The sequence below is a fragment of the Malaclemys terrapin genome, chromosome 3 (assembly GCF_027887155.1).
Source record: "Malaclemys terrapin pileata isolate rMalTer1 chromosome 3, rMalTer1.hap1, whole genome shotgun sequence".
NCBI classification, from domain to species: domain Eukaryota; kingdom Metazoa; phylum Chordata; order Testudines; family Emydidae; genus Malaclemys; species Malaclemys terrapin.
Genome location: NC_071507.1, coordinates 12,049,694 through 12,067,154, shown reverse-complemented (window position 1 = coordinate 12,067,154; position 17,461 = coordinate 12,049,694). Strand labels below are relative to the sequence as shown.

The 17,461-nt window shown below is 43.9% G+C and overlaps 1 protein-coding gene across 1 annotated transcript in view; it reads right to left on the bottom strand.

The window, feature by feature from the left end:
• SPTLC3 (serine palmitoyltransferase long chain base subunit 3) overlaps positions 1-17,461 on the bottom strand; it is a 126,758-nt gene that overhangs the window by 55,289 nt on the left and 54,008 nt on the right. Inside the window, exons 3-6 of the mRNA XM_054021441.1 lie at positions 17,117-17,271; positions 10,843-10,991; positions 1,554-1,678; positions 207-300 (exon numbers count right to left, since the gene is read on the bottom strand). Coding sequence (XP_053877416.1) covers positions 207-300; positions 1,554-1,678; positions 10,843-10,991; positions 17,117-17,271 — 523 coding nt within the window. The remainder of the gene's footprint in view (positions 1-206; positions 301-1,553; positions 1,679-10,842; positions 10,992-17,116; positions 17,272-17,461) is intronic.

Genomic DNA, 17,461 nt, shown 5'->3' with positions numbered 1-17,461 from the left:
TGGTCATGGTCTTTTATCAACTGCAAACTGTCATTGTATGCATTTCATTTTTCTCTCTCCAAACCCAGAAATCATATATAGCTTTGAGAGGCGAATCCCCCGCCCCTTATAAAATATTCTCAAATAGGTGATGGCAAAACTTGTATAAGCAGTTCTGTCTGGTTGGAACATCTCTGCCACCAAACATCTCCAGCATCAATACTCACTGTTGTGTTTGAAGATTCTAATGGTAGCACCGGAAAGTCTTGCACCAAGAACAAGAGATGTGTGGTTCAACTCATCACTTAAAATGAGGCAACCCTGTGGAGGAGGATCACAATAAATATCCACATAAACCTTTGGAATATTCACAAGTTAATGTGAGTGGATAGATCACATATGACCAACCAAACTGCAGTGCTTAAATGTGAATTGGAAAATTTCTTAAGTCTGGGGGTATTTGGACCCAATATTCTGCTTCAGGGACATATATGTAAGTAGCCAGCGGTGAATTACCCTGGTGGAGGGGATGCATGCGCGCCCACAGTGGGATCCACACTGACATGTACTTGAAGAAGACTACTAGAGATTCTGCTCCTTCCTTCCCATACAGTACCTTTGAGTATCCCAAAACTGCAACATGAAGCTCAGATTCTACAAATAAGGAACATCATTTTCCCATCATTGTGTCCCTGCACTGTACCCCAAATTTCCCTTCACTAGACTATTGGAGAAAGTTTTTTTTAAATGATATCAATCTCAATAAAATATATTTTTCACAAATATGACTGTTATTTTATCCTAGGACATAGTTCTCTCCCTTCTCAGGTGCTCCAGGCACTTTGCTTTCAACCTCATGCTTCACAAGGCCCTTAGCATTAATGTTCAAACATACACTACACTCTGGGATATCAACATTCAGCTCCAAGAAGGATGCAATCTGTTTCACAATCATGTCTAACTCAAGTGAGGTTAGAAATTTCCCCAACTAACAGCCCAAACATACTGTGGTTCATCACGCCATTATTGGACCAACCTTCTGTAAGATAGTCTAAACTTTGTGCTTGTGTTTATTGACAGCTTTCTTGCAACGTTGGTCTCAGATTTATGTAATATCAATACTGATCCTCTCACAAAACATTTCTCATTTCCCAAAACCTAGTCCAATTCTCGTCTCAGATCAGTTTTATGCTGGTGTGGCTCCACCAACATCAATGGATTTACACTTAAGTAAGCAGGAGGAGAATCCGTTCCACTATTTAATTCTTACAACAGCTCTCTGAGATGGGAGGCAAAAACTATTAACATTTTAGAGAAGGGTAAATGGAGGGAAAGAGGCTAAGTACTTACACTGGTACTTAAATACAAGGGTGGTAAGTGTCTTAGCAACACACAGGAGTGACTGACAGAGAGCGTGATGAAATGGTGAACCCGAGGTGAAGAAGAGCATCAGTGTCAGAACTCAGAAGTTCCTGGTATCTAATCTTGTGTTCAGACCAAGCCTCACCATTTATTGTGCGTTTGAAGTAGCGTAACTGTAGGCAAAACAATTAGCTGGCAATAGTCATACTCACCTTCCCAACCAGTGATGGAATATTCATAGAGTTAGTAGCAAAGCCCATGCCAAACACCATAGCTGCTTCCACATCAAGAAACCGGGCCACCAGGTTCTCTAGTTCTATGTGTTTGTCAAGGTTACCTGGATTAAGAATTACAAGGCATTTTAACATCTCATTACAATATAAAATGTATATAATTCAAAAGGAAGGAAGGATAGAAAGCAAGAAAGATCTGGAAATATGCAGTTAATTTACATGGATGCTTCAGATCTGACAAAGATTTTCCATTTATATCTTGCACACCTGAGACAAAATGTAAAACAGAAGGATTCAGATGAATTATAATTCGGCCAAGGAGGTGAGCGACATCTATTGTTAAAGTAGCACAACACTTTTTTCGACAGCATCCTATTTTCACATTCTAATAACTTTCTGAAATGTTCACCTCTTAGTCTTTATATTTTCCATGCTGACTTTTTTTTTTTTTTTTAATAATCACCTTCAGAAAGAAAATTGTCCTTATTTTTGAGTTTTGGTAAAACGGGAAACAAATGGACAACACCCTCCCCCACTTTTCCCACTATGTAAAAAAAGAGGGGGTAATCATTACCATGCTTTGGTAGAGAGGGATGAAGAAAAATGTTTGTCCTGCGTCTTTTTGCATTTTAAAAGCTGTGAAGCAGCAAAAACCTCTTCTGCTACTAATATTTAACTGAATAGCAGAGAACTCACCCCTTCACAATCCATTCATCTCAATCAGGTGTGAAAGGTCTGGTAGCCGGAAAACAGCCTTTATTATTATTTTGTATTTGTATAAGGGTAGTGCCTCTAGAGATCCCAATCCAATATCAGGGCCCAACTGTGCTAAGTGCTGTACAAACAAATAAAAATGAACGTTTCTGCTCCAGGCTTAGGCTGACCCAGTTGAAAATGAACCCTGGTGGCTCCAGGCAGCGCCACCGACCAGGCCGTTAAAAGTCCGGTTGGTGGTGCTGCAGAGCTAAGGCAGGCTAGTTCCTACCTGTCCCGGCGCTGCACTGTGCCCCGGAAGTGGCCAGCAGCTCCAGCTCCTAGTCGGAGGGGGGAGGGGAACAGGGCTCCGCACGCTGCCCCTGCCTCGAGCACCAGCTTCACACTCCCCATGGTCGGGAACCGTGGACAATGGGAGCTGTGGAGGCGGTGCCTGCGGGCTAGAGCAGCACGCAGAGCTGCCTGCTGCGCCTCCGCCTAGGAGCTGGACCTTCTGGCCACTTCTGGGGTGCAGCGCCGAGTCAGGACAGGTAGGAAGCCTGCCTTAGCCCCCCTGCCCCTGCTGTACCTCCGACCAGGAGCTGCCAGAGGTAATCCCGCGCCCCAACCCCAAGACCCAACCTGCTGCCCCAGCCCTGAGCCACCACCAAACCCGGAGCCTCCTCCTGCACCCCAAGCCCCTCACCCCCCGCCCCACCCTAGAGCCCGCACCCCCAGACAGAGCCCTTACCCCCTCTGCACCCCAATCCCCTTCCTCAACCCACAGCCCCCTCCCACACCCTGAACCCCTCATCCCCAGCCCCACTCCAGAGCCCGTACTCCCAACCGGAGCTCTCACCCCCTCCCACACCCCAACCTGCTGCCCCAGTCCGGAGCCCCCTCCCACACCCTGAACCCCTCATTCTAGCCCCACCCCGGAGCCTGCACCCCAAGTTAGAGCCCTCATCCCCTCCCAGCCCATTGAAAGTGAGTGAGGGTGGGGGACAGCGAGTTATCGAGGGAGGGGGAATGTAGTGGCCTTGGGGAAGGGGCGGGAAAGGGGGTGTGGTCTCGGGGAAGGGTCGGGGCTAAGGTTTTCGGTTTTGTGCAATTAGAAAGTTGGCAACCGTACTCCAGACAGATCATATTTTTAGGATGATATCAAAAGCAATAGGGAACAGACAAAAGACTGTGCGGGAGGGAGATGGTAGGATAAGATATGAAGCAATTTTGCATAAAAAAACTAGTATTCTCAACTTGCTATCTGCCTAGCCACAAGTGTGGTAGTGTTCTGTAGGCACTATGGCAGAGATAAGTCTTAAGCAGCAATTTGATGGAGGAAGGGAGGTATTTTTATGGGTTTTGACAGCATTTTCCCAAGGAATATGGTTAGGGAGCATAGGATAAAGTGTGACAATGCCAAAGGAACAAGTGGACCTATGCATGATAATGGCTCATGTCACCAGCAGAGCAGAGGCAGAGTTGGTGTCATGACAGAAGAGTAGGTCTGATAGGTGAGGCAGAGCTAAATGATGAAGGGAACTGAAGGTGAAGACAAGAAGCTTTTGTTTGATCTGGTGGAGACAGGTGAACAAATGGAGGGATAATGAGAGTGGTGAGCCAGAAGGGTGATCTTACCTGTCATAATTAAAAACCAACCATAAAATGGCCTCATTATGGTTCCAGCAGCAATTATAACTCAGCTGGTTGTACTGAGGTAGTGTTTTCTATTCCTGTTTTTCTGTTCACATATATACAGTAGCTTAAAGGAACATCATCAACTTAAAAAAAATGCATATCTGCTGAAAAAAATTGTATGCCCATCTTTCCCAATCTGGTCAGTTGTCCTAACAGTAGTTCTTGCAGGTATGTTTTTGTCACTCTTAGATCAAACAGAAAAGGGCAGCATCTCTGGTATTTCTTTAACCTGCCTTTGCTGACTTTGCTAGGATGATAGACTGAACAATTTGAGATTCACCCATCACTATTTGTGAATGACAAATCCCAGCAATGGAAGCTAGGTGCCAATAAAATGCAGTCACTCTATAGAACTATTGGATATAAATCCAAACTGCAAACCAGAACCACCCCTGAATTTGGTGAGTTTTGTTTTGCAAAACCCAAACCTGACTGACAAGGATTTGCAACACCAGCCCTGGCTTTGCACATCTCTAATTATGATGGAACTACCGTAGGTGGTGGGTGAGGTGTTACGGAAGAAGTATGATGCATAGACCAGATCTTATCAATGAAAGACTAGTGACAAAATCATACGGGGGTGGGAAGAACAGAGCTGATTCAGATTCAGCCTACTTAAGATTCTTGGGTTTTAAAATGAGAGAATATTAAATGTATTAAAACCAGTCATTTAAGTATATAGTCATATAGGAGGATTCCCCCAGCATGGGAAGGTCCCCAGGTGTGTACAGCCAGCTACACCAGTTATACTTACCCTCACCCACTCAGCCCTCTAGTTTTGGATACATGTCCAGGGGAATGGGGTTTGGCCAGTGTTCTGGCAATCCCCAGCTAGTGGAACTGTCGCTACCAGAAGGTGCAAGTTATAGCAATCCTAAGACTGTTCTGTTTTGCTGGGGTCCCATGATCAGCACAAAGTCACCTTGACGTTACATTTTCCCTACATCCCACCAGACTCCGCACTGATTGCAGCCCAGCCTGACCGGAGAACTGGGGCCACAGAGCTTTCCTAATCAGGTGGCATAAGCGGTCTACTTAATAAAAGAAGAAAAAACAGCCATCAGCAAATTTGAAAGGAAAACCCAAATAATTCCCTCCCATCCCTCTTCCCAGTTGTGAAGCAGTTATAGGATAGTGTGGGTTTGTCAGGTTGGTGTTTGAAAAAGGCAAGGGTATTATGGGAAATTCTGATAATCAAAGATTGTTATAAAAAATTGTGACTTTCATATTTTCAGCCTTCCACACCCGCCTCTCCCAAATTAAGTCACCTTTACGTTAATGTCATTCCTGAGCTCACCTGAGTGTAGGGAATGTGAAGTGTACACTCCTACAGCAAGTTGCCCAGGCTGACAAAATCCAGGCCCGGTGATTAAAAGTCACTGACAGCTTATGAAATATTTAAACAACAAAGTTAAAAGTCTTACTCACTTTCCATTATCTGTGCTAGCACAATGCTGTAATGTCTGATTTGCAAACGCTGGTGGGCAATATTTAATTTGTTTTTTTAAATTAAATTCTTTCCACTGGATTTAAAAAAAAAATAGTATGGAAAATTTTCTGTTACTATTGGATTTAATAAAAGCTGATTTTAAAACAAACAAATCCCTTAAATCTGGGGCCCAAAGCTGACCTGACAGAGTCCCAATAATCCTGACATCCCAATACAAGTCACAGGCCTAAATTTTAAAAAGTCAACGGTAATTGTGAGATTTCAACCTGAGTCACATGAAATAGTCCTAATTTTCAGACTTACCCACTCTCTGAAAATCAGGCCCTTTTTAAAGGTGACACCCACAAATTGAGACACCCTAAATCGTTAGTCACAGCCGAAACTTCAGGTCATAAATACTGCAATTGTTTCTAAGAGTACAACTAAGTTCACATTAGCTTTAGTTTCTTATCACTATATCATCTTCAAGGCAGTAACTGTCTCATCCTGTGTTTGTACAGCACTTGGGGCAATAGGTCTTGATCCTGATTAGGACCTTTGGGCACAATTTTAATATAAAAAATAAAATAAAAATAGTAACACAACCACCACCTCCCTCCAGAACATGCTGCTAAAATGTCACATGCAGCCTTAAAGCCTGAAAAAAGTAAAGTGCTATTGTAATTTAAATGTGGACATGGAAATTTAGATTTTCCCTGAATAATCAAAGAAATTAAAATACCAATCAAATAATAATAAAAAACAGAACAAAATGACAACTGATTTTTGGTTGAGCACCAAAATTTAAACTCTCCCCACAACCCCCTCTGATACAACTCACACCCAACTTATTCTGTGTGGGCTAAATCTAGACCTTTGCTCTTAGACTGAGTAGCAAGGGGAGAATTTCAAAAGGGGCTGGGTGCCAGCTCCACATGGGACAAAGAAGAAATCCTACATGTGGCTGCTACAGAGCCCTAATGATGCAGTACACACTACTGCTTTTGGGTGCCAGCTCCACATGGGACAATGGCCAGTAGATCCCTAGAGCAATAGAACCACTAAGTGTTTAATTATAGAGTCCCCAGAGAGCTAAACTTTGTAGTGGGCAGGGGTGCAGATTCTCATTCAGGATGCACAGCTTTTTAAAATAAGAGGAAAATTCACTTTCAGATTGAAAATCCCAAAAGCCTCCCATAGATTCAAAGATCCCAAGGACGGTAGAGACCACTGTGATTATCTAGTCTGACATCCTATATAACATCCTATATAAAACAGGCCATAAAACTTCTCCAAAATAATTGATAGAGCAGATCTTTTAGAAAATCATCCGGTCTTGATTTAAAAGTTGTCAGTGATAGAGAATCCACCACAACCCTTGGTAAATTGGTCCAATGGTTAGTTACTCTTACAGTTGAAATGTATGCCTTATTTCCGGTCTGAATTTGTCTAGCTTCAACTCCCAGCCATTGGATTGTGTTATATCTTTCTCTGCTAGATTGAAGATCCCATTTTTAAATATTTGTGCCTCAGGTAGATACTTATAGACTGTAATCAAGTCACCCCCTAATCTTCCCTTTTCTAAACTAAATAGATTGAGCTCCTTGAGTCTGTCATTATAAGGCAGGTTTTCTCATCCTTTAATCATTCTCATGGCTCTTCTCTGAACCCCCTCCAGTTTCTCAACATCCTTCTTCAATTGTGGACACCAGACCTGGACACAGCATTCCAGCAGTGGTCACACCAGTGCCAAATACAGAGGTAAAATAATCTCTACACCTACTCGAGATTCCTCTGATGATGCATCCCAAGATTGCTTTAGCCCTTTTGGCCCCAGTGTCGAACAGGGAACTCATGTTCAGCGGATGAGCCCCAAATCTTTTTCAGAGTCACTGCTTCCCAAGATAGAGTCCCCTATCCTGTAAGTATGGCTTATGTTCTTTGTTCTTTGTATACATCTATGTGTATGTATCGAATACCATTTTCTAAGATATACTGAAAAAGTATCTTGCCCGGTGGGGAAAAAAAAAGGAAACGATTAAAAAAAAACAAAAACGTAATGATTGGCTTGTCTCACAAACTGACACAACAATCTGGATACGCCATTCTCTCTTTTTATTAGGCCCTTATGCTTCTGTATTATAAATTGCATATTAAAGTAACATGCAAATGACTAGCTATTTCAGAGACAGCATGGGCAGGATTTTGCTTTTCTCACTGTCATTAGTTTTTAATCATGTTTACTCAGATTGCAATCATTCCTGCTAAAATATGGAATAACTGCGGACTTGCCTACACAAACAATTAGACCATCATGGCAAACTTGGGTGTCAATCTACCCAGCACTAGCCTGCCCTGGATTAACTGTCCTTTTGCACCCTGCTGACGTGCATTAATAGTTTGTGAGAGTGCTTTGATCTAGTCCTCTTTGAACCAGAAGTAGCTCAAAGTGCATTAACAAACTGTAAACTCATGACAGCAGGGTGGACAGGGACAGTTAGACTGTAGCAGGCTAGTGCGGGGTAGATTCACACCCCAGCTTGCCGTGGTCTAATTGTGTAGACAAGCCCTAAGTATTGTCTTTGGCAATATTCTGCCTTGATTAGAATCTCTTTTGTAAAATGCAGACGTAATTTTAAATATATCAATGGAAACATTAAAATTTCCATGTTAATCTATTTCCAAAGCCAATTTTTATTTGGCATTTGTTTTTAAAATAATCATTTTACTTCTTCATTCTCCCCTCTCTTCACTACACTTCTCCAAGAAATGAAATATTCCCTTCATACCCAGACCTATCAATGCTTAGAAAGAACACTTACTAATAAGGCCCTGAACATACAAAGTACTTACATATGTGTGTAACTTCAAAGGCACTATTTGTGCTCACACTTACTCACATGCTTACGGGCTTTCTTGGGCTGGGACTATAAAGAGTCTATAGCTCTAGCTATTATACCTTGATTTATTAATACTTCAAGTACGTAAGTTCAGCCCAAATAAATCGTTTTGAAAAAAAGCTTCTTGCCCAGCCTTATTATGATGAAGGTGATAAAAAAATTAATATTATTTCACACAAAAAGTCAAACCAAAAATATTACTCATCCCAAGTGGGTGAGTAAATAATTCAAGTTTTGTAAAGTTGCTTTAGTATTAACTAGCACAGAGTAAAGCAGAACTACAGATATAACACCAAATGATCTAAACCCATCCTTATATCTTCTCTTCCTAGTTTTTATAACCCATTACCTCCTTCTGTTCACTGTAATTCTCCCTCTGAAAGGCTGTACATTTTTGAGTAAAATATGAATGCAAGAGAGCTGGGTTCCCTTTTAATGCTTACTTATTAAAAATAGCTAGAATCCATACAATCAAGTGCCTCATCTTCCCAGCCACCAGCATTTCCAACAGGAAAGAAATCAAAGGTCATGTCACTATAGGACTGACTACAAGCTGTCACATTTTTAAATCCAAACTCTGTGCAGGTTCAATGATTTTAGATGGGTGGAAGTCTACTGCAATATGTTCCTTGGAGCAAAAGAAGAGAAACGTTTATAATTTAGGACCTGATCCTGCAAAGACTTACGCAGCTGCCTAACCTTACGCACTGAGAGTAGTCCTAGTGTGACATCAATGGTGCATTCAGTTAAGCATGTGTGTAAGTCTTTGCATCACTGGGGCCTAAAGGGCTTGTTATAACAATGTATTAAGTGCTGTAGATAAGCACTGTAGGCTATGCTAACAGTATAGGGAAGGGATCGGCAACCTTTGGCACGCGGCCCGTCAGGGAAAGCCGCTGGCAGGCCGGGCTGGTTTGTTTACCTGCAGTGTCCGTAGGTTCGGCCGATCGCAGCTCCCACTGGCCTTGGTTTGCTGTTCCAGGGCAATGGGGGCTGCGGGATGCAGCGCGGGCCGAGGGATGTGTTGGCTGCTGCTTCCCGCAGCCCCCATTGGCCTGGAATGGCGAACCGCAGCCAGTGGGAGCTGCGATTGGCCAAACCTGCGGATGCTGCAGATAAACAAACCATCTACGCCCACCAGCTGATTTCCTGATGGGCCGTGTGCCAAAGGTTGCCGATCCCTGGTATAGGGACAGTAGAGTGAGTGCAGCCTAGGGGCTGTCGATCAAGGTGTCCACTGTGTGACCTTTGTGTATCTGCACATGTGCAGAAGGGACTCCTGGCCAGAGAAGCACAGGTCTCAAAGTCCCGTGATGGTTATGATTCATGTGAAGGGTACTAGATTTACTTTGCCCTGCAACAGTTACTAGTTTACCTAGCAACAGTTCCTAATTTGTTAATCTGTTTACCTGTCAATAAGTCCATCATATAGTGATTGTAAATCAGTTGTTAATATATACACTGTATATACTGTTACCAGTTCTTTGGCATTACCTGGCTAGGCATTATCTGCTAGCTAGGTTCTGCCACTGTGACTCTGCCCAACCAACAGCGTTACAGTGTTTATGATTTCATTTCTATAATAAAAGCTATTGTTTAAATGCTAACCAAAGACTCCGGAATTGGATATCTGAAACCAGGCGGGTAGCAGGAGGAACCCGCCAAGGAGCAGTATTGCTAGGGAAGGTAAAGGCCTAGTAGTACCGTCAACAAGCATGTTTTCCCCCTGCAGTCAGAAAATGAAATTGACAAGACCTTTGTAGGTGGTGAGCCATCATTTTGATTTTCCCAGAGGAAAATTGAAATTTGTCAGAAAAATTGATATTTTCCCACAATTTTTTTTTATTTTTTGCAAAAAAAGGCATTTTCCATTGAAAAATTATTCTGATAGAAAATTCCTGACCATTTCATAATCAGCAGGAACATTGAGCAGATCAAGAGATTTCAGGCTCCCATGAACACACACTGCTAGTCAGATTTCATAAAGTTCTGTCCAAACTTTTTAGTATGATAACTATGACCATTAACAGAGATCTCCAAAGGAGACAACAACAACTGATAACCAAAAACTCTGGAGACTTGCCAGTTGTAATATGTAAAGTTATGTAAGTTACCCAAATTAGTCAAAACAGCTTTGAAAAGACACTACAAGCTCTCTTTGCAATCACTAGTAGCTGACAGCAGAAATGTGTAAGGCTAGCATGCTGTAGTTCTATATTTTTGCACTACCCGCATCATACATAGAAGAGTTCCAGAAGACTATTCCTCCACAAGGAAAGGGCTTCTGCACAGAAATGCAATTGGAGTTGCTTTCAGATAGAGACAGATGCACCTTTCTTGGATGGCAAGCTAGCACATGGGACAAAAATTGACTCAAGCTTTTTAATAATTACATAGTATTGAAAATTAACATTCCTTTTAATAGCCAAGCAAGAAATAGTTAACAAGCATAGAATCTTACAAGTATCCAGTTTCATCATGGCATCTGTAAAATGTCCCATCTAGCAATAGAAATCATAGCAGCAATTTAGCAGTTTACTCCACTTACCCATTTCCTGCCTGGTACTGCATACTCCTGTCCCATAGTTCTGTAATACATCAGCCACTGTTTTCAAAGCATTAGCATCTGTTTCTGCAAAGCCGAGGTAGTTATAAGAGCCCATGTTGATTACATCCTTGATAGTTCTTCCAGTAAACCTACAATTAAAGCAGATTTTAAAGAAGGAGGCAATAAATAAATAAATATTTATCCATCAAGTTTGGTTCTATTGCCATATTCCAATTTGGGAAATTACATTCTGGATACTTATAGTCCTATTTATAGTTTCCAATTGTTTTTTACTTAACTGGGTCAAAAGAGGAGGTCACTTACTGTAACTGGAGGTTCTTCGAGATGTGTGGTCACTATCTGAGTTCTACATGTGGGTGCGCATGTGCTCCCTGTGCTTGAATCTGGAAGTTTTTTCCAAGCAGTGTCTTTTGGCCCGCACATGTGCAGTATGCCTCCTCGTGCTCCCGACCAGAAGTATAAGGGACAGTGTGGGTCGATACCACTCCCGTTCCTACTCTTACTGCAATGTGGTCAAGTCCCAAGCAGAGGGGATGGAGGACAAGTAGTGGACACAGATAGGGAACACATATCTCAAAGGACCTCCAGTTACAGTAAGTAACCTCCTACTCTTCTTCTTCGAATGATTCCACACATGGGTGACTTGTGATCAGTGTGGTGGTGGATGCAAGGAGGCTACTGGCAGAGCCGTTTGCAATACAGCTAATCCCACGGCTTTGTTTGCAGCTACTGCATGATCGAGGGCATAGTGCATTGTGAATGTGTGTATGGAATAACATGCTGTGTCTTTGCAGATGTCTTGCCACAGAATGTCAGCTAACGAAGCGGAGGAAGTGGCTTGTGCCCATGTAGAACTGTAACGCCCCTGAGAGCAAGCTGTAACGCTCCCAGGAGAGGAGAGGTTTGATATCTTGTAGCATTCCAGTATGCAGCCTGAGACCCACTTGGAGATCCTCTGTCAGGATATGGTTTGGCCCCTTGATATTTTTGCCAGGGCTACGAAGAGTGATGGAGACTTTTGCAAGGGTTAGTTCTTTGTAGGTAGAATGCCAGGGCCCGACTGACATTGAGGGAGTGTAGTCTCTTGTCTGTAGGGGAGGTGTGTGGTTTTGGGCAGAACAGAGGCAAATGGATAGATTGGTTGAGATGGAATTCTGACATAATCTTAGGGAGAAATTTGGGGTGTAGTCTCAAGAAAACTTTGTCCTTATGGAATACCGTGGAGGGAGGGCCAGCCATCATGGCTGCTAGATTACTAATCCTTTGGACCCAACTTGGAATGCCACTTTTATGAACAGATGGGCCATGGTATAAGTTCGAAAGGTAGTCTCATGAGGCCTGAGAGGACGAGGTTAAGGTCTCTCTGAGGTGTGGGTTTGGTGAATGGTCGGAAGGTTTTGAGCAGGCCTTTCATGAATCGTACCATCGTAGGGTATATAAAGATGGAGCATCTGTCCACTGGGGGAAGGAAGGACACCAAGATGTACATCAATAGAGCGGAGAGCTAAACCCAATGTTTTTAGGGCAAGGAAGTAATCTAGGATGACCAGAATGGTCACCCTGTCTGGTGAATGGTGGTGGCGGCAGACTCACTCCAGGAAGCAAAACCACTTTGCTTGATAGCATGTTTTGGTTGATTCTTTTCTGCTCTGGTTAAGGATCTGCTGGACTGGCGTGGATCTGCTCTATGTCAGACGCCCATCCAAACACCAGGGTGTGAGGTGAAGTACAGCCAGGCAGGGATGTTTGAACCTGCCCTGATATTGTGTGAGAAGATCTGGGGATAACCGGAGCCTGATTGGTGCATGGGTGGAGAGCTTCATGAGGTCTGTGAACCAGAATGGTCAGGGAGGGTAGGGTGTTGTGAGGGTGATGGTGGCTCTGTCCCGATGCACCTGAGAACCTGAGGCAACAGGGGAATGGGGGAGGGGGAGGAGGAAGCATATTGGAGGTGGCCCATCCATGGGAGCAGGAGAGCATTGCCCCGAAAGTCTCTTCCCACAGTGCCCCTGGAGCAATACAGGGGGCGCTTCCAATTTGCATATGACTTGAAGAGATCCCAGTTGTAGAGGTTGGTCAGTAATGTGTCCTGGAGTTCCCATTCGGGATCAATGTGGAAAGTCTTGCTCAGTGTGTCTGCCAGGGAATTCTGGGTGCCCAGGAGATATACAGCCTTTAAGGTCATCCAGTTTCTATTGCACCAATTCCACAGTCTGACCAATTCTGAGCAGAGGGAGCGAGATATGGCCCCTCCTTGTTTGTTGATATATGCCACTTTGGCAATGTTGTCTAAAAGGATTTGTATGTGGAGAGCACATAAGAGGGGAAGAAAAGCTTTGAAGATTAGGCAGACTGCCCTGAGCTCCAGGACATGTGTGTGTTTCCTGGCTTCCCATGGTGTGCACATGCCCTGCATTGTTTGGTGGTCCAGGTGGGCAACCCATCCCATAAAGGAGGTCTCCATCATGATGGTGGCCTTCGGAGTGGGAGGGCTGAAGGGAGACCCACTCATGACCTTGGATGGACTGGATCACCAAGCAAGAGGGGTCAGAACGTCCAAGGGGACAATGACTCTGGATACGATGTGGTCCCTGTTTGGCTTATAGGTCAGGAGGAGCCGAGTCTGTAGTCACTGCATTTGGAGTCTTGCAAAGGGCATCAGGTAGGTACAGGCTGCCATGTGCCCCAAAGGGAGAGGCATTGGTGGACTGTCATGTGGGGCTTGCGGCAGATGTAGGCATTTAGGGAGCTCATTGTGGCAAAGCCTTCTGCCAGGAGGAAGGCCCACACAGCAACCAAGTCCAGTCTCATCTCTGTAAAATTTATAAATCTGCGTAGGTGACAAAATGGACTTGTCTTCATTCATGCAGATTCCTAGGGAGGCCAAAAGTCTTTGAAGAGATTGAGTCATGGAGACAACTTCTTGTCATGATTGTCCCACTAGAAACAAATTGTCCAGGTAAGGGAATACGGTGTGACCCTGGTGTCTCATTTGAGCCGCTATGAGCATTAATACCTTTGTAAAGATCTGTGGCACCCACTATGCTGAAGGGAAGAAAACAAAACTGGAAGTGTCAATGTCCCACCTTGAAACAAAGGAATTTCCTGTGGAACAGATGGATGTCTATACTGAGGTATGCAATTTCATGTCAAGAGCCGGGAACCAAGCTTCCTCGTGGAGAGAGGAAATTGATGTCAACATGATCATGCAGAATTTCAGCTTCCTGATGAATGTAATTTAGCTGATGAAGGTCCAGGATGGGTCTCCACCCTATGCCTTTTTTCAGGATGAGGAAACATGGTGAATAGAATCCTTTCCCTTGGGGTTGTGGGGGAATGCCCTCTATCACACCCTTGCGGAGCAGGAAGTCAGTTTCCTGCTGAGTAATCAATTGGTGGGAGAGATTCCCTGAAGGGGGTCGGGGGGCAGAGAGGGATGAGGCGGGAAGGAGACAAACTCTATGGAGCATCTTTGATGGATGATCTTCAGTATTCAACTGTCCATGGTAATCTTGCCTCAACTGTGAGCAAAATGGGCAAGGCGGACACTGAAGATGCTGAGAATGAAGCGGTTAGCATTCATAGTGGTTTGAGGGTGTTGACCTGCATGTCCAAAATGGCCTGTGGCTGAGATAAGGTCAAGGAGATGGTAGTGGTCGGAGCTGGGAAGTGGGGCCTCTGGAACCTCAGTTGTTTTCAAGGGGGTTCCGGTGGCTGCTGGTAATAGGGCAGATAGGCAGCCGGTGGATGGTATCTGAAAGGCTGCAGCTGGTAATTCCATGTAGGGGCTGTGGTGTAGATTCCCAAAGAGCGTAGAGTGGAGCATGAGTCCTTCAGGAAGTGCAGGGATTCATCTGTTTTGGCATTGAAGAGATTGGCTTTGTCCAAAGGGTGGTCTTCTGGACCTCCCAAAGGAACCCGGACAACTGAAGCCATGAATCCCTGTGCATCACAAGTCCAGTGGCTAAGGAGAGGGAAACAGTTTCAGCTGCCTCCACCGCTGCCTGGAGGGCGACCTTCACCACCAGTATACACTTGTCTATTAGGGCCTGGTCTTCCACAGGAAGCTTGTCCTTAAACTCTGCTAGCCTGCCATATATGTAAAAATTGTACTTAGCTAGCAGAGCCTGACAGTTCACTATGTGGAATTGCAGACTCGCCGATGAAAATGGAGATAAGAATGTCTTTGTATGTCTGAGTGTCAGCGGGGTGCCCATGGAGACTTTGGAGGGACCTGATTCCATAGTCAGACCTGTTCTGTCTGCATGATGTTGAACGGCACCATCGGAGTATCCGAAGCCGCACTCATAGACGGGCACTTTAAGAGTCCTTGTACTGGCATTACTGATGGGTCCTGCTTCTTCTTTGCCTTATCCTCAGATGGGGTGTGTGTGTGTGTGTGTCTTTGGCACTGGTTCCGCGGGGTCCGGGCGTGACATCTCACCCAACTTGGCATAACTTGAGGAGGGAATGCATCTCTTATGACCAGTATGCTGCAGGGATCTGCTCTTGTGCCCATGAGAGTGTTTTTTGCTCTCATGGTGGGACTTGTCCTTACTTTTCAGTGTTGGCGGTTACACACCATGGTTTGTGCTTGGAGAGGCACTGCCGGGTTGTGGAGGCTGTTGTACAGAGGGGGTCTCCCTGGCCAGGATCTGAGTGCATCCAGGGCCTCATCGCCTCTTCCATCAGGAATTTGCAGAGATGGAGCTCACAAGCCTTTCTGGTTCTGGGCGGGAAGGACTTACAGATGGTACACTTTGCCGAGATGTGTGCTTCTCTCAGGCAGTATAGGCACCATCACTAATAAAATAGGAAAGAGGGCAGGAGACGCAGTTCTTGAAGCCTGGGATCTTAGACATAATCCATCAGTGTTGAGGGGTTGAGTCCCCCGACTGGGGAGCGGTTCTACTAAACTACAAACTATATCAACTATATTAATTATCCTAACTAAGCTATAGAGTAAAATTAAGTCTAAATTATTTACAGTAGAGAAAGGCAAGTCTCATCTGGTAAGAGCGAAGGGGTATCAGGGGTTCCAACTCAGGCCATGTGGCAGTAAGAGGGAACTGGAGTGGCATTGCCTGGTACTGTTCCATATACCTTCAGTCGGGAGCATGAGGAGATGTACCGCGCATGTGTGGGTCAACAGACACTGCGTGTGCACCCATGTGTGGAATACATACAAGGCCCATCACTCGAAGAAGAACTGTTTGCTTACACACAATGTTTGCCACAATGTTCCATCCTACAGGTGACTGCATTTCAGGGTCGAGTGAAACAATGCCTGTATATATTGTTTCAAAATTGCCTTAGGATTGTTCAGGAGGAACAATGTACATTTGACATGTGCTTATCCACTTCCAGACTCTGTTGGACCATCAGAGGCATGGCTTCCATCAAGTTGTGTTGAGAGCCATTACCAGAGGAACAACCGTGCATCATACATTGGAAAAAATAAGGAGATATTTCAATGTAATTTCAATAATCTGAAAAATAATCCATAAAACCCACATGCTGCAACACTCCCATGTCTTTCCAATACGTGCATTTACTTTTTCAAAATATTTCAGCAACCATAGTGTAAACAGGGACACTACATACGCTTTCACTATAGTGCTTGTCTACCTCAATTTCAATAGAATGACGTTGAGAGTATATAAAGCCTTAGGTTCCAAGCTTGAAACTCAATACCAAAGAATTGGGGCAGATCCTTGTGTGTAATTCAGAAGTCTCATCTACACAGCACAAGCATTCATCGTTCACAACTGTGCTTAAGAAAGGTTTAAACCAAACTGGGTTATAAGAGAGTGTGGCTGAGCAGTGTGGATGGGTCCAAACTGTGTTATAAATGCCTTTAAATCTCTTTTAGGTTTTTACCTGGGTTAAAGCAATTTTTTTAAAAAAGCCCATTTGCAACATAATTTGGCCTCCTTCCATACTGCCTGCTCAAACAGTGTTTAGAAGCGCAGTGCTCGATCTTCAGCTGGTGTAGAACCACTGACTTTAATGACTGAAGTGTTAAATGCTGTTGTTTGCCCTTTGTAGATGGGTCAGAAATGTAACCTACATTTAAAGCAGATTTTAGAGACGGGGGCAATATATAAATAAACAAATAATATTTACCCCTCAAGTTTTGTTCTGTTGCCATATTCCAACATGAGAAATTACATTCTGCATACTTATATTCCCATTATAGTTTTCTACTTTCCTGGCTAAAAAGCTGTTGCTTGCTACCTGTAGCCTGACCCACCTAAATGTCCAGTTGAAATCATCTGTAACACGTTCCATCAGGTCAAACTGTGGCCCTGGGACGCTGCAGATTGGACGGTTCCAGTTATCTCGTATTCTCATGTAGAGGTTTCTTGTATAAAAGTTCTCAAAATCTTGATAAAGTGGCACAAAATCCTGGTTTGAAAACACGTACAGGGTTACATTTCTAGGAAAGTCACCATCTTATGTCCTTTATTTATTTAAATTAAAAAGACAGACTAATTCATTAAGAAACTGGTAGTAGTACAAGCCTAGTGTTCCTGTGCCATATATAAACTCCCACATTTGCAGATTTGCTTAATTACCCTAGATTACCATGTATGGC